This window comes from Astyanax mexicanus, chromosome 11 (assembly GCF_023375975.1).
Source record: "Astyanax mexicanus isolate ESR-SI-001 chromosome 11, AstMex3_surface, whole genome shotgun sequence".
NCBI classification, from domain to species: Eukaryota; Metazoa; Chordata; class Actinopteri; order Characiformes; family Acestrorhamphidae; genus Astyanax; species Astyanax mexicanus.
In genome coordinates this window covers 28,603,687-28,630,416 of record NC_064418.1, presented here as the reverse complement: position 1 = coordinate 28,630,416, position 26,730 = coordinate 28,603,687, and the positions used below count along the sequence as shown (strand labels likewise).

The following is a 26,730-nucleotide window of genomic DNA, read 5'->3' as shown; positions in this document are numbered from 1 at the left end:
TATAATTTTAATTTATCAACTCATTTTTGGTAAAAACACTGGTGTTAATTATGCTACATGAATTTTTTTAATAGCATGTCATCAATTAGTGTTTTAAATTTTTCATAAGCACAAAAAACTAAAGGCAGACATGTATCCAGTAGGAAAAACATTTTTTTGTAGTTCTGTGTGGACTTCTCTAAATTGAACTCAATGTCTGTATTCATCCCGTACTCAATGCCACGCATCATTTTACATTTTACTTTCAGAGGTTAATGGACAGGGTGCTGCGGGTCACTGGGGACTTCACAGCGCCTTACATCAATGATGTCCTCATATACAGTGATGAGTCTTGAAGAAGAAAAGCAGGGCTGACTGTTAACCCAAAGAAGTGCAAGTCTCATACCTGGGTTATGTGAAGGGAACGGCATGGTACGTCCACAAGCAGACAAGGTGAAAGCGGTCATGAATGCCTCTGTTCTAATAATATTCCAACGTGTTGAAATATTTAAAGGTCTCATTCCATCATTTTTTAAATGAATTTTAAAATGTCCAGTTGTGGTCTCTAGTATGAATTAATAGCTTTTTTTAAAGTGCTCAGGTGTTTTTATTTAGCCCTGCTTTGGATCACTAAATTAGTGGTCTCTGAAGAAAGACAGTTTTTGGCTCTTGCTCATGAATATTCACACATGCAAATATGTGGACTCTGATTGGCTAACAGCATTGCAGCAGGGAACGCCTACCTGCCTTCCCCCACAGTCAATTTCATAGCTCTAAAACTCAAAGGATAAAATGTTTTCTGAGATACAGCCTTAGTTAAAGATATAGCACTGAGTGCTAGGTAAATTTAACCCTTAAACTTCACTTAACGTCAGACCTGCGGCCACGATGCCACTATTACCACAGCAGTGTGAATAACCCCCACGTCTGCTAAGCCACTCACCCCACTGCAGCGCAAATATCCTAAGGCTAAGGCTACCAACTCTTACCTCAGACTTGGTGATTTGGTGCATGGGCAGTTTTACCACGTCGAAGCCCCAGAGTCCACTCTATACCATAAAATCTGATGTGAACGGCGTCTATTTGACAGGTGTTCTGTCGAATCTAGCTGCCTTGTCAAACTGTGCTTCCCTAGGGTTTATTTAAGGTCTCGGTAAAACGCCCAATTAACTGGAGATACGATTTAAACCTATAGTTACTTACACAAGATAGCTAACGCTAACTAGCTCTGTAAACAGAAACTGAAAACAGAGAAAACTGAGTTTACTGTTCGCTCCTCATTAGCTGTAGCTCCTTCTGCTGTAGCCCGGGTTCAGCTCCGCCTGTGGGCGGTCCTGAGTCAAAGTGGGCGAGGCCATGAAGTCACTGGTTGGCGTCGACATCTAACGTCTCTCTGATCAACTCGTATTTCTGAGGATTTTCTTTTACTAGCTACTGCAGACAAGGGAGGCTGAAGAACAGTTTCATATGCAACATGCAGTATTTCACAAAGAACAAGAAAAAATGGATTTTAGTAAAATGAGACCTTTAATTTTGAACAAAAATACATGTGTATTATACATAGCTTATATAGAAACAGTCTTTTCAAGATAAAGTCTTTGGGCCCAGATCCTGTCGTACATGGAAGCCAACCACTCTGGGCACCCGAAAGGGACCAACCTAGAGGTGGTGGGGAAGGAGGTGGGAGAGAATGAGAGAGCAAGATGCGGGTAAAGTCATTCCTAGATCTGGTGGGTTGGTATCGCCGGTTCATACAAGACCTCTCCACTATTGCTAACTCCCTCACAGAGCTGATGAAAAATGAATGCCTGCAGAAGGTGAAATTGACATCAGAATGTGACGTTGCTTTCAGGACAATGAAATCATGCACCCGTCCTGAGAAGCTCAGAGTGGAGTAAGACATTTGTCGAGGAAACAGATGCTTTAGGGATTGAATTAGGTGCAAATCTGTTACAGAGTGATGGGGAGGACTTTCACTCAATCTCTTACATCAGCAAGGAATTGATTCTCCGGAGAACAGAATTACTCCACAGTGGAGAAGGAGGCTCTAGCTTTTAAGTGGGCCTTGGATTAATTTAAGTACTACCTGATTAACAGCAAATTTTTACTGGAGACAGATCACTATGCGCTGTGGAGGGCTGAAAGTTATTTAAAGGCAGGAGAGCACATTCAAATGAAGACACAGGTTTGATCTTGGCAGGTATCTTGTATTTTTAGGATGGTAGCAACTATTCCATCTTGGTATTAACTCCTGTCAGTGTAAATACTATGTAGATATTGGATTGAATTTGTATTTTGGAGTTTCTACTTTGTGGGGTGTCTTTACAAATAAATGTACTTTTGCACTGTATGTTGTACAGAATGCTTGTGATCTGGCAATGGTCATATTCTGCATGAATTAGTGGAATGAAAAGTAACATATTTGAAATCTAATGTACTCATTTTTAATTAAAGTAAAAACTCACCCGAATTGGAAATAATTTAATAAAGTAAATACACAAAACCTACTTAAATCCTACTTAAGCACATTAAAGCATTATATTTTACATTTGATATTTTTATCTAGGTGCACAATGACTATTATTTAACTTTAAATATTAAATGTTTTACTCCACTGCAGATTCTTCATAATAAATAATGTTCAATTTAGCCTGTGTGCATTTAAACAAAAATGTATTTAAAAAATAAACTTGAAAGTTTTTTTTTGTTGTTAAAAATGTATTTATAGCCACTTTGTTTTGTGTTTTGTGACTATGATCATTTTAACAGACATCTGTCTGACTTATTAATGATATTATATATATATATTTTTAAATTATGTTGTACCATATGATTGTAAAGTAGCAATGACATATTCTTCATTAATTAGTGGAGTGAAAAGTAAAATATTTGAAATCTAGTGGACCTAAAGTAAAAAGTCACCCCAATTGGAAATACAACAAAATAAAGATACACACAAACCCTACTTAAGTATGTTAAAGCATTATATTTTACTTAGTTATTGTATACTACTATAACATTTCTCAGACTATCACGAAGAATCTAGGAAGCCACACATTCATTTGTTTCCTGTTGTGGGTGGTCCTAAGACCAGTCCAGCTCACTTAAGCACTGTCACCTGTTCACTTAAGGACTGTGATTAAAATCATCAGAGGCAGAGCAAGTCAGGACATCCCACAGTCAGGACCAGCCCCAATCAGCCCATCTCAAAAAATGCTTTTCAACAATTACACAGATGAACTAACTCTGTAGCAGTTACCCACAGGGTAATCCACTTATCCACTTACCATATGGCACCGTATGTACATAAAAATCCTACTCAAGCCATTTTCCAGTAATTGGTTATTTGTTCTGCAGGGAGATGTTCTGCAGTTATACTTGTGACAGTGTCAGATGTAATGCAATGAATACACCAGCCCACAGTATTTTCCATTTGGCATTTGTTATTTGTGAATTATTCAATCGTGTGTAATAATACATTTCTAAATAGGTGTGATGTCTAATTCATTTTTAATGTTAATTTCACTATAGGCGTGTCACAGTAATATTGCTTTTGACTCATTGTAAAATATATGAACTTTACCTCAATCATTTTTGCTGAACTTGCTATTGGTCATTTCTTCTTTGCATGTTTGTTACATACTAATGAACTTGCACAATGACTATTATTTAACTTTAAATACTGAACATTTTGCTCCAATACAGATTCTTCATGATAAATGATATTACATTTAGCCTGTTTGCATTTAAACAAGATTTTATTATACTGCAAACAAATGAAACGTAAAACTTTTCGAGTTTGCCAAATGTAAAATTTTCACTCGGTTTTGTGTTTTCTGAGCATGATCATTTTAATAGGCATCAGAGTCTGACTAATTAATGATATTCTATTCAACAATTTGTGAAGAAAAAATTCTTTTGAGTCAGTTTATTTAATCAGTTGCCAATGACAATTTACTTTCATATTTGATGCTTACGTACATTTGAGTACTTTTACTCAACTGAAGGTCTAAAGTGAGGGCTTCTGCTTTTACTGGCATCTCTGCTTTTCCTCAATTACATGCTTTGGGTGCTTTCTCCATGAAACAATTAATATAATTATTGTTTATTCATGACTCATTAAAGCAGTAACTCTAGATTTAAACGACTTGTTTATTCAAGCCTCTTTTTCATATTTGACACCGACATCTAATTAAGGGAGAAAACATCTAAGCCTGTATGTTGCATTTCATAATTGGCTGCTTTTGTTGCTCCCTGTTCTGTAAACAATCACAGCGGATTTGTGTAAGCAGCACCGGGCCTTAACTGAAAGCTCACAGCCAGTGGAAATAGAGAGTGTCGAGTTACCCCTCTCTGCCCTAATTACCACAGCTTTGCTGCAGGAGGCTGCAGAGGGCTGCTGGAGTGTGGTAATAGCCCGGGGACAGGGGGCATTAACATGGATGAGCGGGCTGAAGGGGGGTCAGTATAAATACCTGCACACGTCCTGCGTGTGTCACACAGGTGGGCAGACGGTTGCTCTGTGGGTCCAGAGAGACACTGAGAGGAGCAGTCATGACCTGCCAGGCCTTCAGCAGCACGGACTCCTTCACCACGCTGGGCGGAGACTCGGCCCTGCCACTGCTGATGCACCACGCTGGAGCTGCTGACTGCCTGTCCGTCACCAGCCACCCCAGCAACATGGTGCAGCCAGGTAACATTTACACTACATCATAACATTAGTCACACAACCTCACAATCTCTACTTCTGGTTCTTCATGTTCTTCCTCTTCTCCTTCTTTCTGCTGCAGGTTTGGCCTCCAAGTGAAATGTCCCAAATCAAATTAGAAATCAAACTTTTTTTGTGCACCACTTTTATTCTTTTCTCCTCCCACTTATTCCTCTTTTTATTATTCTACTCCTCCTTTTTATCTTTCTTATCTTTTTTTAATTTTTCTTCCTCCTTCTTCCTGCAGGTTTTACCTCTGACTCAAATGTCCTGCATCATTTTCACAAATCAAAGAATTCTGAAATTCTTCTTCTTTGCATATTACTTTTCTTACTTTCTTTCTCCTCCTCGTCCTCCTCCTAATTATCTTTATCACTATCATCATCATCATTATCTGTGTCTCTGTTTTTTCATCTTTACTTGTCCCCCTGAAGGTTCATCTGCAACCCTTATCCTATTTCTTATCTTTCTACGTCTTCTCTTCTTTTTTTCTACTTCTTCTTTTTTAACATTATTATTCTTTTTTCCTGCAGGTTTTACCTCCAATTTAAATGTGCTGCATCATTTTCACAATCAAGGAATCCCATTTTTTTTGTCCTTGCGTATTATTTTTATTTTATTTTCCTTCCTCCTCCTCCTAGTCACATCATCATTATTTACGTCTCTGTTTTCTTCTTTCTTCTCCCCCTTCAGGTTTCACCTCCAACCCAAAAGTCCTGCATCAAATTCCCAGTCAACTCTGAATATACATCTTTTTATGTTTCAACTTCTTCTACTTCTTGTTTTGTTGCTCAGTTATCTTTTCTATGTCTAATTCTTCTTGTCTTTCTCTTACTCCTCCTTCTTCTAATTCTTCTTTTTTCTCCCCTTTAAGTTTCACCCAACTCTAATATCCCACATCACTTTCCCAAATCTTTTCATTATCCTGCTCCTCTCTCTTTTTTTTATGAAATTTGAATATAAATCAAATCTCTCTTTTTATATCTTATTATTTGGGTGATTCTAAATGCACTTATTACCTACATTCTTCTATTATTAAATATTCGATTGTTCTACGTTTATATTTGTTTCAATTCTTTTTCTTGTTCTTTTACTTCTTCTTGTTTTTCTTCTTTTTATTTGTCACATCAAATCTAGAAAATCTGTTCAATTTTCTTTTTCTCATCCTCTTCTTCTTCTTCTTCTTCTTCTTATTATTATTATTATTTTTATTATTCTTCCTTCTGCAGGTTTTACTGGTGTAGATGATGTTAGTAGTGTTACATCTTTGTGTTTAATGCAGTCTTATTACTTTCCTGCAGTGGAGCAGGAGGTAATCATTTTCACAGTTCTTCTTCTCACTGAAATACAAGCTACTCTGCTGTGTGAAAAGGAATAAAGTAAAATTATTCTTTTTTTTTAATAAGTTATCCCTAGTTGGTAAATATCAGGAGAATTGTTGGAAGTTAAGGCAGAGGGGCAATAGAGACAGCTGTCTAGGAATGTTCCCAAAGGAACAGACAACAGACAGCTGGAATCAGACAACAGAGAGTGAGAGAGAGAGACAGAGAGAGAATGGGAGAAAGTGAAAATGAGAGACAAAATGAGGGAGAGAGAGAAATAGAGAGGAAATGGGAGAAAGTGAAAATGAGAAAGAAAATGAGAGAAAGAGCGAAAGAGAGAGAGAGTGGGAGAAAGTGAAAATGAGAAGGAAAATTAGGGAGAGGGAGAGATAGAGAATGGGAGAAAGTAAAAATGAGAGAGAAAGAGAGTGGGGAGAGAGATAGATAGAGAGACAAGAGAGAATGGAAAAAAGTGTAAATGAGAGGGAGAGATATAGAACGAGAATGGGAGAAAGTGAATATGAGAGGGGAAGAGAGAGATATAGTGAGATAATGAGAGGAATGAAAATGAGAGGAAAAGAGAGAGAGAGAGACAATGAAGATGTGAAGATGAGGGACAAAGAGAGAGAGAGAGAGATGTGATCCGTCTGTTTATGAGGAGTCACTGTGACCCTACAGTGCAGGGGTTCTGCTCTCCTGCTGCTGTCATCACTCTCAGTCTCGCTCTCACATTGAAAGCATGACCTTTTCACTGACCACACACACGAGCAACCCCTTGTTCTTCATCATCATCTTCTCCTTTCTCTCTTCCTCTTCTCTTCCTCACCGTTTCCTCTTTTAAATGCATTTTCAGTCCGACCTCACAGGAGGCTCTTATGTATATTGGCGGCGTTTGTGTTACTGAGGCAATATTCTGATATTGCTCATTTTATCACCACCCAGGCAATAAGGTTACACTGCATTCATTCCCAGGTCTTCCATTTACTCTGATCTATTTTGGAGCCGTTTTTCGGTTTGTATAACGCTGCTTTTCTGTGACACGTCTACAGCAGCACACCGCTTTATTTTTTTTACATCCTTTTATTTAACCAGGAAAATCTCTCTGAGATGAAAAAGCCTTTAAGAGAAGCGTCTTTGCAGAGATAGGCAGCAAAATAAATTATTCTCTCATAGACAGACATTACAAACAGTAGACCAAATAGCAAACTCCTTACCTTGAAAAACATCTTCAAAATAAGTAAATCGTAAGTAAATCATTAGAAATCTATAATTTCTAATGATGTTTATGCATATATTGTAAACAATTATGTTTATCATTGCATTGAAATTTTGGACATAATGGGAATTTGGTCATTGTTCTTTATATTGTGTCCATATTTCATGATGAATGGACCAATAGAAAAACTTCTGATATACCAAAGAATAAATGGCAAAGTGACTCCATAATGAACACTGGTGGGTAATTGTCCTACAGCTCATAATACACTGTCATACACTGTACATACACACTACTAAAGGTGAAAGCATATTGATGACATTGTCTATAAAATCAAAAGCCCTTTTTTCTGCAAATTCTGACTCTTAGCATGATCTTATACTCTAACAAAAACGTCCACATGTAGAAATATTGTTAACTGTTTTCTGGGGGGTTTATTTTTTTTTTTGCAAAAACAGCAGTTTGTTCTATAAAATATTAAAGCATCTTATAAATTAAGCAAAACACGGTGCTGAGTGGGCACAAAACAATAAAAGCAGTGTCATCAGCATATTAATGGGAATTTGCGGATGGCACATTGTGATAAATATAGCAAAATGAAGATGCCCCAAAACAGATCCCTGTGGTACAGCCTGAGAAACCGTTAAAGGTTTACTCATGAAACATTCAGCCTGCTCACACTGTCTTCTACCAGAGGAATAATTTTCAAACTAGAAGATTGCTTTTTCAGATAACCCAATGCTGACAAGTCTAGATTATATTATAATATCGATAAATCGATAAAACGGGCTGCAGTGCGGCTTCCTTTATCTAATGACTGAGTTTTGCTGGTTAATACCTTTAGGGCCACTGTAGGATCTTTCTAAAACTCTACTTAATATTGGATGACACCATAATATTAACAATATCCTACTTACTATTAATCTATTATAATTACTAATTATAAAAAAAACAGAGAAGAGCAGAGAAGACTCTTATAATCTCAATTTGCACATCTGTTACTTTTTTATGGAGAACTCTAGAACCAAACATGTTTTCACATTGATATTACACTGAGAACTAAACTAGCATGTGTTGTTTTGTCAAGAGTTTTACACATAGGATACTTCCCTTACAACCATTAATGTTTTTACCTTTTCATAATCAGACACATTAAACCTCAGCACAGTTATTTAACCTGATTTAGATGTAGTATTGTATATACACACAGACATCCACTTAAACACAGGTTTATAGCAGGTAGTGTCACCTGTGGGTTGGTGTTAAATCGCTGTGATTAACAGGGAAGCGTGTCGGAGTGTGTGTGTGTCTGTTTCCTGAGCAGTTTGAAGTGGCCTGGTTATCTAACGCCGCTCTGACTCTGCCTGTCATGCTGATATCTAAAGTGTCTCCTCATGCCGAGGAGATGAAAAGAACAAATAATGGAGATTATCTTTACAAGATTATGGGTGGGAGGCCTAATTCAGTAGAGCCCCACTCAAAGTCGGCATGCAGTGGATGGAAATCTTCTGATTAAGGAATCAGAGACTTTCTTTGACTGAATACATTTGATAGTACAGGAATAAGGGTGACTGAGGAGAAAGGGACAGTAGTACTGCTGACAGTATCTGTTGGATTCTTGCCTGGCCTGGATACTAAAGAAAATTATTTGTTTTACTTACACACTTATACACCTATATTAAAGGTCTTCTTCCGCTAAAATACAGGCAGGGAGAGCCGCGGGGTAAGCAGTTTGGGCTCGGCTCACAGCGTTAATAACGTTTTTTGGCCACGGGGAGAGAGCGCCACCGGAGTGGGCAGTCTGGGCTCAGCTTGCGGTGTTGATTTCTCGGCCTTGAGTCTTGCGTTAAGCAAATTTTAAGGGTTAACTTTACCTAGAACTCAGTGCTTTATCTTTATACCTTAGGCTGTATCTCTGAAAACATTTTGTTGTTTGAGTTCTAGAGACTGTGGGGAAGGCAGTTAGTGCTGTTAGTCAATTAGAGGCGATGTATTTGCATGTGTCTATGTTAATGAACAAGAGCCAAAACCTGACTTTTTTTCAGAGACCTCTAATACAGTGATCTAAAGCAGGGCTAAATAGAGCCTGAGCACTTTTTTTTCCCAAAAAACGGCTCACCTGGTATTAATTTATACTAGAGACCACAACTAGACATTTTAAAATGAATTAAAAATGATGGAATGAGACCTACCTTTAAAATTATAGTTGCACCCAAATAGAAGTGATCAATTTCAATAATATTTGGAAGGAAAATGAAGGTTACCAGAAACAATAAATGGTTAAACATAAAGGCTGCTATAGGCAATATTTATTGATCTACACATACAGAAGTAGCATAACGCAGGTGTAACGGAACATGACAAACATCTTCGCATGGTGTTGTAGAGGTTCCTAAGGGTGTTCTGCTAAAATCCATCTCATTTAACTTAAATATTCACACAGTTCCTGCAGATATTGCGGTTGGGGGTGTAGTGCTGATAAAACATCAAATAGCAACCCATACATTATCAGTCGAGGATAGATCTGACAATACAGCTGGCTATGGCATGTTTGTCTTTAAGGCAAGCACCAGCAAGATAAATGCAGGACTTGTCACTGAAGATCAACCATTGCCAATCTGATTGAGATGACCAATGAATCTGTGGGTAGCCAATGCAAATGTCAATGCCAAGTTTGCCGCCACACACACTAGGTATCATGATGTGCGGTGTGATTTCGTACAACTCCAGATTACCTTTGGTCTTTATTTTAGGCATTTTTTACAAAACCTGCATTTAAGCAGCATGTGATGGATTATCGCAGGACACTACTGTAGGAACCACTACAACTCCATGCACAGATGTCTGCCATGTTATGTTATGCATGTGTTACACACTAACCTTCTGTATGTGTAGCTCAATTAATATGACAAAGAGTTGCCTATATCAGTCTACATTTTTATTATTACACCTGTAGCAGCTCTCTAGGTTGGGAAATTTTTAGTTTGCAGAGCTTGCTGGTTAGTTAGTAACTGTGAGATGTGTCTTTAACTTCAGTAGACCTGGTTTTCATCTCCGCCATGCTTTCTTTCACCTCGCCCAAGCAACCGCTGACCTGAGGTCTAGCATTGCTCCCACCATAACTTCACTCAACACACTTACCTACATTTCTTAAACAGATTTGGTTCATAGTTTTGGATTCATCTCTGTTTAGTTGCATGTCTTGGTAGGTTGGGTAAAGTTAATTTATTTCAGTAATTCAGTTCAAAATGTAAAACTCATATATTATATAGCGTTTATTTATTTTACTCTTAATGATTATGGCTTAAAGCCAGTGAAAACCCCTAAAATCTGTGTCTCAGAAAATTAGAATATTATATAAGACTGATTGGTACTTTTGGCAGTGTGCCAAAATGAAATCTGCATCTCCATAAAAGTTGTCAGCAGAGGAAAGCATGAAGTGCTGTAAGATTTTCTGGGAAAACACTGAATTGACTCTGAACTTCACATTTTGAACTGAATTACTAAATTAAAATAACTTTTCTATGATATTCAAATTTTTTTTTAGATGCACTGGTTTATTATCGCTGTTCAGTGAAAAACATGTATCTCCAAAACAGCAATTTTACAATGGAGAGGTAAATCCTTCTTGGCTTTCAATGGAAATCAATGTAAAAATTCATCAAGAATTTTTGTTTGTGTGTTCAAAAGGTAGATACATGTTTTTTACTGGCCATACCTGACATCGAGTATCATCAGTCTTCATTTTTAATTATTTATTGTTCCTGGTAACACTTATCTTCCTTCCAAATAGCATTCAAATCAAACACTGCAATCCAACTATATTTTTCATGAAAAGTATAGTATAAAGAAAAGCTTTGCTTATTTTTTATCATTTTATTTTTATCAGCAGATATTGCCAGCAATTATCAAATATGCACATCAGTGGTATTGAATGTGGATAGATATTACCATCTGTGTTTACAGTGACTTTTGGACACGTTATGTAGGTGCTCCTTTTGGTGCTTCTCTATAGCGCCAATAAAAGACACTCCATATCTCATTTAGAATCAATCTAGAATCAATAAAAATGATGGCCTTTTATTCCGTCATCTTGTCCTGTCACTTTGTTCTTTTTGATGTAGTGATAAGATCATGTGCATTGTCCTGTGCTCCTGTCCGCAGTTCCCCCGGGTCTGCCCCTCGTCCAGTCGTCCAAGCGCTCCCACATGCATCTGTCCACGTCTGCCCTCAGCAACGCATCGGCCGGCCTGCACTACTCAATGCCCCCATGTCACTATAGCAACCAGCAGACCACCTACGGCATGATGGCAGGTGTGTTGATACGTCTCGCTGCTGGGCTACGTCAGTGCGTTCTTCAGAAGGGCCTCTGACTCAGTGCTTTGAGTGGTATCAATCAATGATGCTCTTTGCATGTGCACGGATGTGTGTGTGTGTGTGTGAGTTTGTGTGTTTGATGTATGAAGATATTGTATGTTTTTGTCTGCAGCACAGGAAATGCTTTCAGCCAGCATTTCCCAAACCCGCATCCTGCAGACCTGCGGTGTTCCTCATCCCAATATGGTCAATGGAGCCAATTCACTGCAAGGTAGGGACTACAACATGCCACAGACATTAGACATTAAATATACTGCAAATACTTTAATATAAAGCTCTGAAAAAAATTAAGAGACCACTTCAGTTTCTGAATCAGTTTCTCTGATTTTTATATTTATAGGTATATGTTTGAGTAAACCGAACATTGTTGTTTTATCCTATAAACTACAGACAGCATTTCTCCCAAATTCCAAATAAAAATATTCTCATTTAAAACATTTATTTGCAGAAAATGAGAAATGGCTGAAATTACAAAAAAGATGCAGAGCATTCAGACCTTAACAATGCAAAGAAAACAAGTTTATATTCATAAAGTTTTAAGAGTTCAGAAATCAATATTTGTTGGAATAACCCTGTTTTTAATCACAGTTTTCATGCATTTTGGCATGTTCTCCTCCACCAGTCTTACACACTGCTTTTGGACAACTTTATGCCACTCCTGATGCCAAAATTCAAGCAGTTCAGCTTGAGTTGATGGATTGTGATCATCCATCTTCCTCTTGATTATATTGCAGAGGTTTTCAATTTGGTAAAATCAAAGAAACTCATTATTTTTAAATTGTATCTTTTTTTTTTCCAGAGCTGTACATTGTATAAAGACTGTGAAATAATCTTTAAGCACAACATATTAAGTCAGGCTCCTGTTTTAAACTTTTCTTTAGGCACAATCTTGTTTATACTGGGAGAGTTGTCTTCTTTGCACAAGTTTCTCTGTTTACTGCAGTGTAATCAGTGTTAAGACATGTTTTTGTATGACATTTGTTTTTTTTGGGTTTGTCATGAAGCTGCAGGACAAAAGTAATTAAAAATAATGGAGGTCCGTAGATGTGTTTGGAACTGTGGCCTATTCATTATTCGCTGCATGTTAAAATTTGTGAAATACCAATAAGGTTTTGTTTGTACAGTATAATTTGAGATTATGAAAGTGACACCACTACAAAATAGTGAAATCACAAAGTAGAGAACAGAGACTGTAAAAAAGATGGACGCCATGTCACCGTTCCCATTCATCCAATGAAAATGAAGCCAAAATCTTCCGCCATGTTGGCGATCCTGAAACCTGAGTCTGCGCAGTAGAGACCAGAGGAGGGAGAAAGACTGTGGAGAGACAGCCTACTCATTTAAATAACCCCGCCCCTGAGGGCTGCCTCCAAAGAGCTCACAAAGTCTATAGTCCCATCCATACAGTCATTGGTGTAACCCAGCCCTTTTACAATAATAACACCTATTTGAATAGAGCTGAATAACGTTTTAAAAAACGTATTCTGTGGGGATATAAAATTTTGACAATATAAGCAGAGCTGTTGCATTTAAATAATGGAGGTAGAATTACAGTATATTGGAAAAAAACGTGATTGAAAGTCTGTTTTGCCATTGAAACCTATGGGGATGGGTGGGGTTACACAGCTTTCTGCAACCGAACAGCAGGGGGGTGCCCGACCTGTGGTGACTTCACTTTTAAGAGACGATTCTCCGTCCAGATATATACAGTCTATGGTAGAGAACTATATAGTGAATATGGCTCAGTTTCAGACACAGTTCTAGTCATTCCGAAGGAAAAATATCTCTAAACAACCCCCTACAGGAAAACAATGTGATACTGAATAGATTTTAAAAAGTATTTACTCAAAAGTGTTTTATATCTCAGGATCCCTAAATGACTTTTTGTCACTTGAATCAAGAAAAAAGGTCAATGTTCTGTAAAAAAAAAAAAAAAAAAAAAAAAAAACATAGACAAAGACATTTTGTTTGTAATCACAATTTCAGACCGGATTACTACCAGTCATGATGAATGAAAAAGTAACCTTTGCAGTAAAAAGAAGTATAGGCTTAAAGGCCTCAGTAAAGAGCATAAGATACCACAACCAATAGAATGTCCTATGTTAAGCTATATGAAGAAGATATTTCAGAAAGAAAATGAAATATATATATCAGTCTGGAAAGGGTTAATTTCTCAGGTACTGCAATTCCAGAGAACCACAGGGAGAGCTATTATCTACAAATGGAGAAAAAAATCTCAGAACAGTGCTCAATCTTCCCAGTAATGACCAGCCCACAAAAAATGTCTCCAAGATGCTGCAATGGCTTATCCAGGAAATCACAAAGGAACCCAGATGAACATCTATAGAACTGTTTACCTCTCTCACCCCAGATAAGGTCAGTGGTCTTCATTAACCATTTAAAGAACATGACCAATAATTCTGACCATTAGAGAATGGTATCTGTTGAAGATTTACACTTCAAAAAAAGTTTAAAGCAGAACTTTGACAGACACTGATGCCTTACACAGGTTTTTATTATAAGAACATTATGCCAGCAGTATTATACCAAACATGGTGGTGGTAGTGTGATTATATAGGGCTACTTAGCTGCTTTAAAAGCAGCAGCAAAAACAAGTCCACTAATTCCTTTGATTTTCTCTCAAGCAAGTCTTTATTTTAAAGAAATGGTTGACTTCATGTTCAAATAATTGATATTTATGACGAAAAGATGCAAAGCCATTTTTATCTTTTCAAGAAGACCCAAACCTGAAATTGATCAAATTTATTATCATGCAACTTATTAAACAAATGGATAAATGATTAACCAAACAGAATTGGAAAAAAGGTGGTTTACACTAACAAATATCCACATTAATAAATCAATAAACCAGGGGACAACTCCTGATACTGGAAAATTAATCTCTGAAGGATTTTAATAATTATATTTAATGGTAAAGTTTATAGTTAGAGAGTGGGGACGGGTAACACATTTTTTCAGTGTTCTAAGTATTTTTTGTTGATGTTTTTTTATTACATATCTTACTTTTGGAATTAGGTCAATGTACAAGACACATTTATACATGTGATTTCCTGGGGACAGAAATGGCACAAATTTGGCAGAATATGCCAGTGAACTTTCCGAAATGGTAAATTAATAGGAGAAGACAAAAATGGATTTCGAGGCCTAGTGCCCTCTTACTGCTTAAACACACCACATGAAACACACTAATGGGCTGCTAATGAGCTGATTAGTTGAATCAGGTGTGTTTGGGAGGAAGGAAGACACTAACAATGGAAGGGCAGTGGGCCTACTAAAACGTGATTGACAAATACAAGTTTGACATTTACATTTAAATTGATTTCAGTTTAAAAATCTTAAAGAATTTTACTTTTTATGCACAAGAACACTTGTTGGTTCTTTGTGTGAAGGTGCATTAATCTTGGTCCTACCTGGTATCAGCCTGAAAGAAATTGAGAGATGAGTGAATTCAGTAAGGAGTTGTGAACTTGATTTGTACTGAGAAGTGTGAACAGATTGCCCCCTGGTGTCTACAGTCACTATTACAGGCTTAGTGAAGTAATAACAACATGAGTGATGTTAGACGGAGGATGCTGCAGCTATAACTGTACCTCTTCTGCTAGATGTGTACATGCTAATCCTAATGCTAAAATAAATTTACCTAAGCATTTCTATACATATGTTTCTATAAATGTATTGGATTAAAAATGTTATATCGATCACCAAGCAGTGATAAAACAGGAACATAATAGGTCCAAAATGCAGTACATACAAATGAAGACTAGGGGGAAGCACCAACCTGATGTTTCTTTTTTGCCAATTTCAAGAACACTAATGCCAACAAAATGAGTAATATCTACATGACTGTGTATATACAGCTCTAGAAAAAAAAATTAGAGACCACCTGAGTTTCTGAATCAGTTTCAATGATTAAGCTATTTATAGGTATATGTTTGAGTAAAATTAACATTATTGTTTTATTCTATAAACTGCAGACATTTCTCAATTATTGTCATTTAAAGCATTTATTTGCAGAAAATGGGAAACAACAAAAAAGGTGTAGAGCTTTCATACCTTAAATAATTCAAAGAAAACAACTTAATATTCGTAAAGTTTTTAAGGGTTCAGAAATCAATATTTGGTTGGAATAACCCTGTTTTTAATCACAGTTTTCATGCATTTTGGCATGTTCTCCTCCACCAGTCTTACACACTGCTTTTGAAACACTTTATGCCACTCCTGGTACAAAAATTCAAGCAGTTCAGCTTTTTTTGATGGCTTGTGATCATCCTTCTTCTTCTTGATTTTATTCCAGAGGTTTTAATTTGGTAAAATCAAATAAACTTGTCATTTTAAGTGGTCTCTTTTTTCCAGTTTATTATGGTTTATTATTAACTGAGAAAACATATTGTAGATTATTGTGGATCATTGCTAATAAGAAACTTTATTTCATAGCCAGATTGGCAGTTAAATAATGCACCATGCTCTAAAACCCTGTGATCATGAACATGTTGTCTTTTGAACATGTGAACTCTTATGTGTGTTTGCTGTTGGCACAGTGGCCGATGCGCCTAAACACCCTTATCTTCTTTTCTTTCTGTCTGTCTTTCTTTCTGTCTTTCTTCTCCTTTAATCCCAAAGGTGCTTTGGCTCCCTGCCTGTATAAGTTCCCAGAGCATGGTCTGGGTGGAGGCTCCTGCACTCTGCCCCACAGCTTCCCCCAACTGCCACAGGCCCTGTTCACGGAGGAGCCCAGCCTGGGGGACATAAAGCAGGAGCTGCGCAGGAAGAGCCGCCCCCCAGAGGAGCCCCCCGACATGGATTCACCCCAGATCCGAGAGCTGGAGAAGTTTGCCAATGACTTCAAGCTGAGGAGGATAAAACTGGGTTTGTCCTACTTACTCTAATACTGGGTACTCTGAATAAATCAAAAGATGCTAATGATAATTATAACCTTCATTTAAAGATGCCCTATTTTATAAATTTCATTGCATTGATGGGGTGATCAATTATTCAGCAACCAATAGGTCATATAGGTCAGTAACTGTAATCTCACAAATGTTACCTACAGCTCTGGAAAAAAAATAAGAAACCACTTCAGTTTCTATATCAGTTTCTCCAATTTTGCTATTTATAGGTGTATGTTGATAAATGAACATTGTTGTTTTATTCTATAAACTACAGACAACATTTCTCCCAAATTCCAAATTAAAATATTGTCATATAAAGCATTTATTTACAGAAAATGAGAAATGGCTAAAATAACAACAAAAAAATACAGAGCTTTCAGACCTCAAGTAATGCAAAGAAAACAAGTTCATATTCATAAAGTTCTAATAGTTCAGAAATTAATATTTGGTGGAATAACCCTGTTTTTTTTATCACAGTTTTCATGCATCTTGGCATGTTCTCCTCCACCAGTTTTACACACTGCTTTTGGATATCTTTATTTTACTCCTGGTGAAAAAATTCAAGCAGTTCAGTTTGGTTTGATGGCTTGTGATCATCCATCTTCCTCTTGATTATATTCCAGATGTTTTCAATTTGGTAAAATCAAAGCGCAGTATATTGAAGGTGTTTCTGATAAAATGGCCTGTGTATGTACAAGGTACTGTATATGTCTCTATTAAATACAGTATATAAAATATACATGCATTACAGAAAATGTAACGGTATAGTTATACTTGTATATTAAAGGTAAGGTAAAGATACAGTACCAGTCAAAATTTTAAATATTAAAAACATTAAACCTATACAGAATTATTTTGTAAACAAAAAGTGTTTTATGCTTAGATAGATTGGTTTTCTCAGCATCTTGAAGGAGTTTCCTTTCATGCTGTGAAGCTCCAGCTCATCCCAAATCACCATCTCAGTTGATCAGGTTTTGGGTCAGGGGATTGTAAAAGTCAATAACTTTTTTGTTTAATTTGTGTAATTTTATATTTGTCTTTAATACTAATATACAATGTAGAAAATAAATTAACTAAATAAATAAAATAAAACACTTTATAAGAATGTGTCTCCAGACGTTTGACTGGTACTGTATTTTATCTGTTATTAACAGGTTACACTCAGACTAATGTCGGCGAGGCTTTGGCGGCTGTACATGGCTCGGAGTTCAGTCAGACCACCATCTGCCGCTTTGAGAACCTTCAGCTCAGTTTCAAAAATGCTTGCAAGCTCAAGTCTATCTTGGCCAAGTGGCTGGAGGAGGCTGAGCAAGCTGGAGGTGAGTGGATGTTTGTCCATTAATAGTGTATTATAGGGGTTATTAACCTTTTGCAACCTTATCCCACCATAAAATGTACTGTGGCCCACCTGTACATCCTGCTACTGATTGTGATAAATTACCTGATGATGATTAGTAAAGCTTAGCTGAAGCTTAGTGCTTACTTGTTCAGGAGATAATTATCCAGCTGGTCTAACTGAGAAAAAGCATGGAACCTTTTAGAGGGATGCAGAGGCTGCAGCACACTGTGTTTGCCTGCTGCTGTGTTCCATACCTGGCAAACCTGAGACTGGAAATATGTAGCGTTGTAGTCAAGAGCCAAGTCCGAGTCAAGACCAAGACAGGGAGATGTTGAATCTGAGACTTTTAGGTAGTTGAGTCAAGGGGGGTGGGGAGTCCGGGGGTTCTGAAATACATTAAAGTATCTTCTTTATTAATTAAAATAATGCTTAATCTGTCTCTCCAAAAAAATATTCAGAAGTCACCACTTTAAGTCAGCTGAATCAAATTCCATTTATTTTATCATAAATGTGAAAACATCACAATTTGGTCTTAAACTAAATCTATTAAAAAAATATGGAAAGGAAATTTTAATTCACAGCCAGCAGCAAATAAACTTTACAAGGAAACAAACAAGACAAAAAGTTTAGCTAGCTTGTCGCTAATGTTAGTTCTCTCCCCAGGAACATTAGTTTGTTAGCTAGCTTGTTGCGAAGGTTAGCTAGCTTGTCGCTAATGCTAGTTCTCTCTCCAGTAACATTAGTTTGTTAGCTAGCTTGTCACTAAAGTTAGCTAGCTCATCGCTTACATTAGTTATCTTTCCAGTAACATTAGTTTGTTAGCTAGCTCATTGCTAGCTTTAGTTATCTCCCTTGTAACATTATGTATGTATGTTAGCTAGCTTGTTGCTAAAGTTTTAGGCACACAGAGAAATGACTGGTTTGGTCTGTTTGAATATAGAGTACTTGAGCAGTCAATTCAAAGAATAGCAAACTGGCTAAAGCAGTTGTTAGGAGATGCTTAAATTTAGCATATTTTCTTAAAAAGTGATGACAATTCCTGATCATTTTATGTGTTAGTATAAGCAGAAAGCTTGTCAATCACTGTATCTAAATTAAACCTCTCTCCACAGCTCTGTATAATGAGAAAATGGGGATGCAAGAACGCAAAAGAAAGAGAAGAACAACCATCAGGTACAGTGAATATCTTACTGAACTGAACTCTGTAGACATTCTCTCACTTCATTATTCCAGAGCGCTGTTCTACAGAAATGTATTTTTAATTCACTTCCTCAGTCTGGGGGCTAAGGAGGCGCTGGAGAGGAACTTTGTGGAGAAGAGTAAGCCATCGTCACAGGAGATCGTTCGCATGGCAGAGGGGCTTCACTTGGAAAAGGAGGTGGTGCGGGTTTGGTTCTGTAATCGCAGGCAGAGGGAGAAGAGGGTAAAAACCAGTCTGCACCACAGCTCACTAATGACCAAAGAAAGTTCAGCCTGCAGGTAGAGCTGCTGAATTTTCATTTAAAGCAGTGTCCTGAGACTGTTCTGATCAGTGCCTTTACCTCCTGAAACCACAGACAATTGCAGGTACAGTTCTAAGATGCTGGGCTTATACAAGTTATGTAACTTTATGGTTTTCAATTCCGTCTTTTTCGCAATACAAGGTGCAGTAAAAATCGTTTAATTTTCCTTTAAAAAATGCAGTAAAGCCACTCCACTGAAGTACAGGGTTATACAAGAGTTTCAATTTAGTTCTCCTTCACCGAGGCTGAAGCAGTATTAGCATTACCGCTAACCGCAGCGCTAGCTCTTTCTCTGTTCAGAAGTGAGTATATCAGCCTGTAGTCTTTTTGTTTACCGTGTTAAAACAAGCTAATCGCTAGCTGATAGCACCTTGACTTACAGGAAAAGTTAGAGTTCCTCAGTGTAATGCTGTCAGGTGGCCACTGCTAATCTCGGCTAGCCTAGTCCTAGTTCCTCAGTGGGTGGTGCTCCCTGAATGTATGATTAGAACTAATGCATCTTACAACAGGAAGATAATCTGTAAACTATGTAATAATATTCCACATGCCTTTTCCTTTTTTTCTCTGATATTGTCTGAATTGTTTTTATTCTGAATGTTATTTACACTACAGTATATGTCCAAACATGTTGGACATGCTTGTAGAAAGCATTCAGCTACTTCAGGGTGCATCCATTATTGAAATCATATCACAGGTGTGCAAACGCAAAATACTTATGATTCAGGAAGAAACGATGAATGAGCAGATGTCCCAATAATTTTGTCTATATTAAGTATTTGTCCATATTATATAATATTTTGTGGAATCATTTTTACTATATGCCTGCAAGTGCCTAAATGTGCCTAATGTTTCAAATGTATTCAAAATTAATATATTCATATCAGAATTTAGCAATAAATTGTAATATATTAAGTCACAATAAAGTGATGTTGTTAAAATTTGTTTTGTCACTGTATTTTTAATAAAAGGCTTTCATAATTGTTTTAATACTCTGATAATACAGCTCTGGAAAAAAAAGATACCAAATGATGATTTTCTTTGATTTTACCAAATTGAAAACCTCTGTAATACAATCAAGAGGCAGATAGATGATCACAACTATCAAACCAAGCTGAACTAGAATTCCCCCTTAGGGACCAATAAAGTATCTATCTATCTATCTATCTATCTATCTATCTATCTATCTATCTATCTATCTATCTATCTATCTATCTATCTATCTATCTATCTATCTATCTATCTATCTATCTATCTATCTATCTATCTATCTATCTATCTATCTATCTATCTATCTATCTATCTATCTATCTATCTATCTATCTATCTATCTATCGAACTGCTTGAATTCTTACACCAGGAGTGGCGTAATGTTATCCAAAATCAGTGTGTAAGACTAGTGGAGGAAAACAAGTATTGATTTTTGAACTTTATGAATATTAACTCGTTATTTTTTGCATTATTTGAGGTCTGAAAGCTCTGCATCGGGTTTTTTATTTCAGCCATTTCTCTTTTTTTGCAAATAAATGTACTAAATCACAATATTTTTATTTGGAATTTTGGAGAAATGTCTGTAGTTAATAGAATAAAACAATATTTTACTCAATGTTAATTTTACTGAATCATATATACCTATAAATAGCAAAATCAGAGAAACTGATTCAGAAAAACTGAAGTGGTCTCTTAATTTTTTTCAGAGCTGTATATTGAAAAAGTGATTGTATTGTCCAGTATAAATAAATAAAACAATAATGGTTGAATTTGTGGTATTAAAATTAAAAAAATTTTATAACAGTTGCACCAACTAGTCTAAGAATAAAGGGATCTGATGGAGAGGAGGGAGTAGACTCACTGGAAAGACGTGAAAGGATGTATATATGTCTCTAGAGTAGGAAGCACATGCTAATTTACTACTGCAGGTGTGTGGTACATATTGAAGCTTGTGCTCTGCTCTGTCCCTGCTGGCTTTTATTGTGGAATATTTATTACAGCGCTCTAGTCCTCCTGAGTGTATGAATACATTAGAGCCTCTCACCTGTATTCATAACTTTCCCAAACACACATCACTTTTTGCTGTCTACACCATCATCAGCTGCAGCATCAGCATCCTGCCAGCCCCTGCATCAACACAGCTCAATTACTGATGTTTAAATTTGCTCATAAACTGCATTATATATTGACACATGGAATGATGTTATAATAGCTATAGCTATAGAAATGCTAATTAATTAAAAATACAATAAAAAAAAGGAATAAAGAAAAACACAGAATGTAAAAGAATAATAGAGGACTAACTGTTAAAATGAGTTTAATCTGTCTCTGCTTTCACAGTCCATTATTGTTTTTAAATTAATTGACTTCACAGAAATTAATTTAGGCAAGGTCATTCTCCTGAAACTCATTAAGACCTCCTGTATATTTGCTATCATTATGAACAATGATCTTTAATTCACTTCAATCTAAAATGGCCTGAAAGGGCAAGCTGGTCTATCTAGCAGTCATAAACTTTAAACTGTGGCACATAAGGATCCAGAACCACATGTAACTTTACACAAAGCTGTTTTAACCCTCTATGGCATGAAATATATTTTTGGAAGCTTAGGAGTCTTAGGAGATTTTAACATTCTGGGTACGAGGAGATGAGAATCACTGCTTCATCATGATTCATCTAACAAAAGTGGTCTAACTGAACAAGGCAATAAATAAAACATTGTTTTTGTACATTTACAAAAATGTAAGAACATAAACAGCCAGATATACCTCTTTACATATTCTTACACATATACCACTTGCACATCTATTTATATTGGATATTGATATGCCATATAATGAATGAAAAAGTGAACAAATAAAAAAGATAGTATGGTATGGTATGGAATGGAAATTTGGTTATACAATAGAGGGTTAACCCTCCTAATATGTTTAGTATTAGCACAAACTAATACATTTTGTTTCTTTGGTCAAAACTGATGGTTGCTAAGGTATGGCTCATGGGTCGTAAGTCATTCATGTAATTACGCTATGTAATTTGATGTGCTGCTAATTATTTAATATTTGTATTTGATATTTTATAATCTGCTCACAAGAAGGGTGCACAAAGTAATAATCCTCAAATTCACAATCAGACTAATCTGGAAATGGAACGGTAATGGTAGAAGATGGTAGGAGGGTAAAAGTCTCCTTTTGAAGAGTCTCTAGCCTGAAATCACCTCCATTCCCATACATACATTCATTTTTTTGTATTATCACCCATTCATTCTAATGACTGGATGTTTTTGACTAGGAAACCTGTGTTAAGCAGGTAAAAACATATCAAAAAGTTAATTAAGTGCTCAAAATGAATTATTAATTATTGTTCAGATGATTTGAGAGAAAAAGTCATGGAATTTCATGATAATCAGATTAAATAAGAAAACGTTAACTGAAACACAGTAGAAGGGTTAAGCATGAATCACACAAGATACGAATATTTTTTTTATTCATTATAAAACTGAAGAACCCATAAAACTGTACATTCACATACATCATGTATAAGTTAGCGGAAAAACAACAGCAAAACCTAAAATTAAAACATGCTGTGAATCACACAATGATACAATCAAGGTAAAAAGAAGACGTTAATGTATTGCTCCTCTCCAAACTGGCACTACCTACACCAGAATTGATTAATGAGGTTACTGTTTTGCATCCTTTACAGTTCAAATAAAATAACTGATTAATGGAAACACCATGACTGAAACATAACTGCAGTTCAGATTATGAACAATTCACCCATTTGAATGAGACAAAACAAACCAATAGCACCGATTTCCCTCCTAGTACTGGTCATGTTCACAGCTTCACATTCTTATCTGCAGATACTCAATTCTATCTGACCAGCACAGGGGACTTCTCAGCCCAGTAACCGATCTTTATCATAATTAGTGTGCAGATGTGTGTGGATAAGGCTGTAGTAATAATGACACCTGAAACACAGTGTTCAGTAAATGCTAGACTACGTAATTAACCAGAGCTGACACCAGGGTTTCTTGTCTCGTCTCTCACACACCTGTGCGGGTCCTCTACGTAAACCATTAGAAGACCTCTCAGTTGAGCTGCTGAGCTCGTATTGCTGACAGGACAACTTGTACATCATCAGCCATCATCATGTGCAGATAGAAATTACAGAATAAATTACAGTTTCAATTGGTTTATTAATTAATATCATTTATCACCTGCAACTGCAAAACTGCTGAGCAGTCACTGTGTCTAAACTGAAAGGTGGAGAACATTTCATCATACAAGACTTTCTTATGAGAAGACAAATGCTTACCAAGGCCTTACCAACTCCTTCATCTTAGCGCGAGGAAAAGCATTAGCTTTACCTAATTCCCATAATCAGGATACAAAATCTACAGAGAGATAAGGAATAATTGGTAATGTGAGCACTTCATAAGTTAATGCAGAACATTTGGGAAAGTATTAGGTCACCCAACGAAACCCCATGCAAACAATGCAAGTGGTCACTTAAAATCAAACACTTTTCCAGAACGTTAGCATTGCATACTTGTATAGTATATTAAAAGGTTAATATAATGCTGCCAGAGCATTAGATTAAAGCCTTAAACACTCCTTAACCAGTTCAAAATTCAATCACAGAGGAGATTAAACCTTCAGAACACTTTAATGGTAAGGCCCATTACTTTTAAACAGTGACAGGACTAACAGAATAGGAAAGACTACGGAAAGTCCTGGTCACGTCACATGCCTGAGCCACACTGTTTGATTAATATTTTTTTATCTTATTCTCTGACTTTAAAAACATTCCTTCATTTGCACCTTGTACCACTCTATGCTTTTTGGATACGTTTGCTGTCCTTGCAAAACCATGCATCTCTATAAAAATCATGTATCTTACCATATAATTTATGTTATATATGTATTTTGTCCCCTGATCTGATCAAGTCTTTTAAGGCTTAATGCATTAATCCTCTTAATAACAAATATTAATTTGATATTTGTGTTTGTATTAATAATACTGTTTAGATAGGAGGTGTGCAATAATTACTACTGATTTATTAACAGTCTACTGTATTTTTCGAACTATAGGGCGTACTTAAAATAATTTAATTTTCCCAAAATATTATCAGTGAGCCTTATATTCTGGTGCACCTTATGTATGAATTTTACCAGTCAGGTTGTAAGGAGCAGTAAAGCCACTCTGCTAAAGTACAGCGTTATACAGGAGTTTTAGTTTCATTTAGTTTCTCCAGCAGTGCTTATCGCTAGATCTTTTGCCCTTCAGAGGTGAATATATCAGACTGTAGTCTACGTGTTTACCATGTTAAAACAAGCTACGTGGAACGAACCGCAAGCTAATCTCACCCTGGCTTACCGGAACACTCAGGGTTGCTCTGTGTAAGGCAGTCGGGCGGCATTAACCGCTAACCACGGCTAGCACTAGCGGTTAGCTGCTGATGAGGATATTGCTCCACTCAGCTATAGTGGAAATCTGGAAATCTAAGCTTACTGTAAATAAATAGAAGTGCTTTACTCACCAAAATAAACACTTTTCAGGAGAGAAATCTGTGTAGATTAACATCCAGCGCTCATTTGAATAAAAGATAACGTTTTTTTTAATTATTACAGTTTTGTTTACTTAGCTTAGCATTACAGGTCTTGCCGCCCAGCGGCGAGACCTGCTAAAATAAAAGAAAAACATGACGACACCCCATGTTCCTTACTAGTGCTGCATAATGCACCTAATAATAATGATTTTCATACATAAAGCGCACTTTATGTATTAAAATCATCCATAACGAGCATGAAGATCAGGAAATAGGCGTTTATTGATAGTGTGCCTTACACTCTGGTGCGAAAAGTCTGGTATATAATGAGACATTCTGATTAATTTCGTTTAGTAGTGAATAAAGTGATGTAGTAGCCTATCATTGTTTTTTAAAGTGAAATAACTGTTTATTGTGAGATTAGGGTCGATTCAGGGTTGTGCATATTAACATTAGCATTAGCCTCTAGTCCAGGGGTGTCAAACTCATTTTGGCCGAGGGCCACATTGGCATATTGGCTGTCCTCCGAGGGCCAGATGTAACTTATAAATGTAATAAAATGTAACCAAATGTAATATATGTAAATGAATGTAATTACTCCTTAATGTTAAATAACTCTCAATATATTATTTATTCAATCAAATATTACAGTTGCATGGAAAAAATGTTTGCTTGTTGCTCTATTAACATAAATCCTTTTAATTTGTCATGTCATGAAATCCAAAAACTCCATCAATCAAGAACCAAACTATTCAAGTGAATAGAAATGACATCAAGTTATATTAACTTTGAAATTATTAACTGAAATAAGGCTTAATAAATATAAAATAAAAAATTGTGAGCTGTTAAGAACATAGCATTTCCTCAGATTTAGCAGTTCCTCATCCAACCACTAGTGGGAGCTGCAGCAGCAGCACCACAAGTCCGCAGTCTTTACTGAGTCAGAGCTACAGCCCAGCCACGGGCTACAGGGCTCAGCTCATCCAGTCTGGAGCGTTTTTACAATTTTTAAGTTCTTCTGTGTATGAAATAAAGATTTTTGTAACCGAATAATACAGCTCTCTACAGTTCATCTTTCAGCCCAATCAGCTAACAGCAGCCGTTTAGAGCATGAGTCACTGCTGGGATTACATTATAAACAGGTCAGTTATCGCGCTGCTAACCTCAGGATGTTTATAACTACGGAGTTTAGTGGACACACCACGGCTGCAAGGTTAGACTGTTGAAGGCTACTGAAGACTATTAAAGGCTATTGGAGGTTATTGAAAGGGTTATTGAGGGCAGAAATCAGTAAAGGCTGGTTAGATAAGTGATTCACGTCCTCGTACTTTGCTGCGGTGAAACTGCGACTAGCGCTGTCACAGTGATGTTTATTAACGTCATTAAAACAGATTTTGTCAGCTATTGTCTTATAAATGTTTACACAGAACTTATATCTCTCCTAAAAAGCGTTTATTTTGGTCAGTAACACTCTTCGTAACACAAAAGGCATACCGGTCTTTCGCCTTGAAGCACAGCCGTCCGTCTGCATCAACTTCTCTTTTTCTGGACATTATGGGATAAACATTTATATGTCTCAATTCCACCCGCGAAGTTACACCTTCCCTCCGGCAGGGTTTCCACATCAATGACTACACTGCCGTGTAGTGGCAGTAAGCCGTAACTTTGCGGGTAATACAATCGACAAGCATTGTGGGAAATGTATTTTTTGGTCAAAGAACGCTTCTGACTTATTTATTATAGACACTAAGATCTTACAAGCTCTCGCGGGCCACATAAAAAGACGTGGCGGGCCACATTTGGCCCGCGGGCCTTGTGTTTGACACATGTGCTC

At 36.6% G+C, this 26,730-nt stretch overlaps 1 protein-coding gene across 1 annotated transcript; it reads left to right on the top strand.

The window, feature by feature from the left end:
* Nucleotides 1–4,492: 4,492 nt before the first annotated feature.
* Nucleotides 4,493–20,291, top strand: pou1f1 (POU class 1 homeobox 1). The gene is made up of 7 exons (XM_007251731.4): nucleotides 4,493–4,672; nucleotides 11,390–11,539; nucleotides 11,715–11,813; nucleotides 16,244–16,489; nucleotides 17,667–17,831; nucleotides 18,964–19,024; nucleotides 19,127–20,291. The coding sequence occupies exons 1-7, from the start codon at nucleotides 4,534–4,536 to the stop codon at nucleotides 19,332–19,334; spliced, it is 1,068 nt and encodes a 355-aa protein (XP_007251793.3). The 5' UTR covers nucleotides 4,493–4,533; the 3' UTR covers nucleotides 19,335–20,291.
* The last annotated feature ends 6,439 nt before the right edge of the window (nucleotides 20,292–26,730 follow it).

Excerpts from the sequence above, each read along its gene's own strand:
- pou1f1 (XM_007251731.4), top strand. The coding sequence starts at position 4,534 with ATGACCTGCCAGGCCTTCAGCAGCACGGACTCCTTCACCACGCTGGGC. Across the intron at positions 17,832-18,963 it reads GGAGGCTGAGCAAGCTGGAG|CTCTGTATAATGAGAAAATG; the intron begins GTGAGTGGATGT and ends CTCTCTCCACAG. Across the intron at positions 19,025-19,126 it reads AAGAGAAGAACAACCATCAG|TCTGGGGGCTAAGGAGGCGC; the intron begins GTACAGTGAATA and ends TCACTTCCTCAG.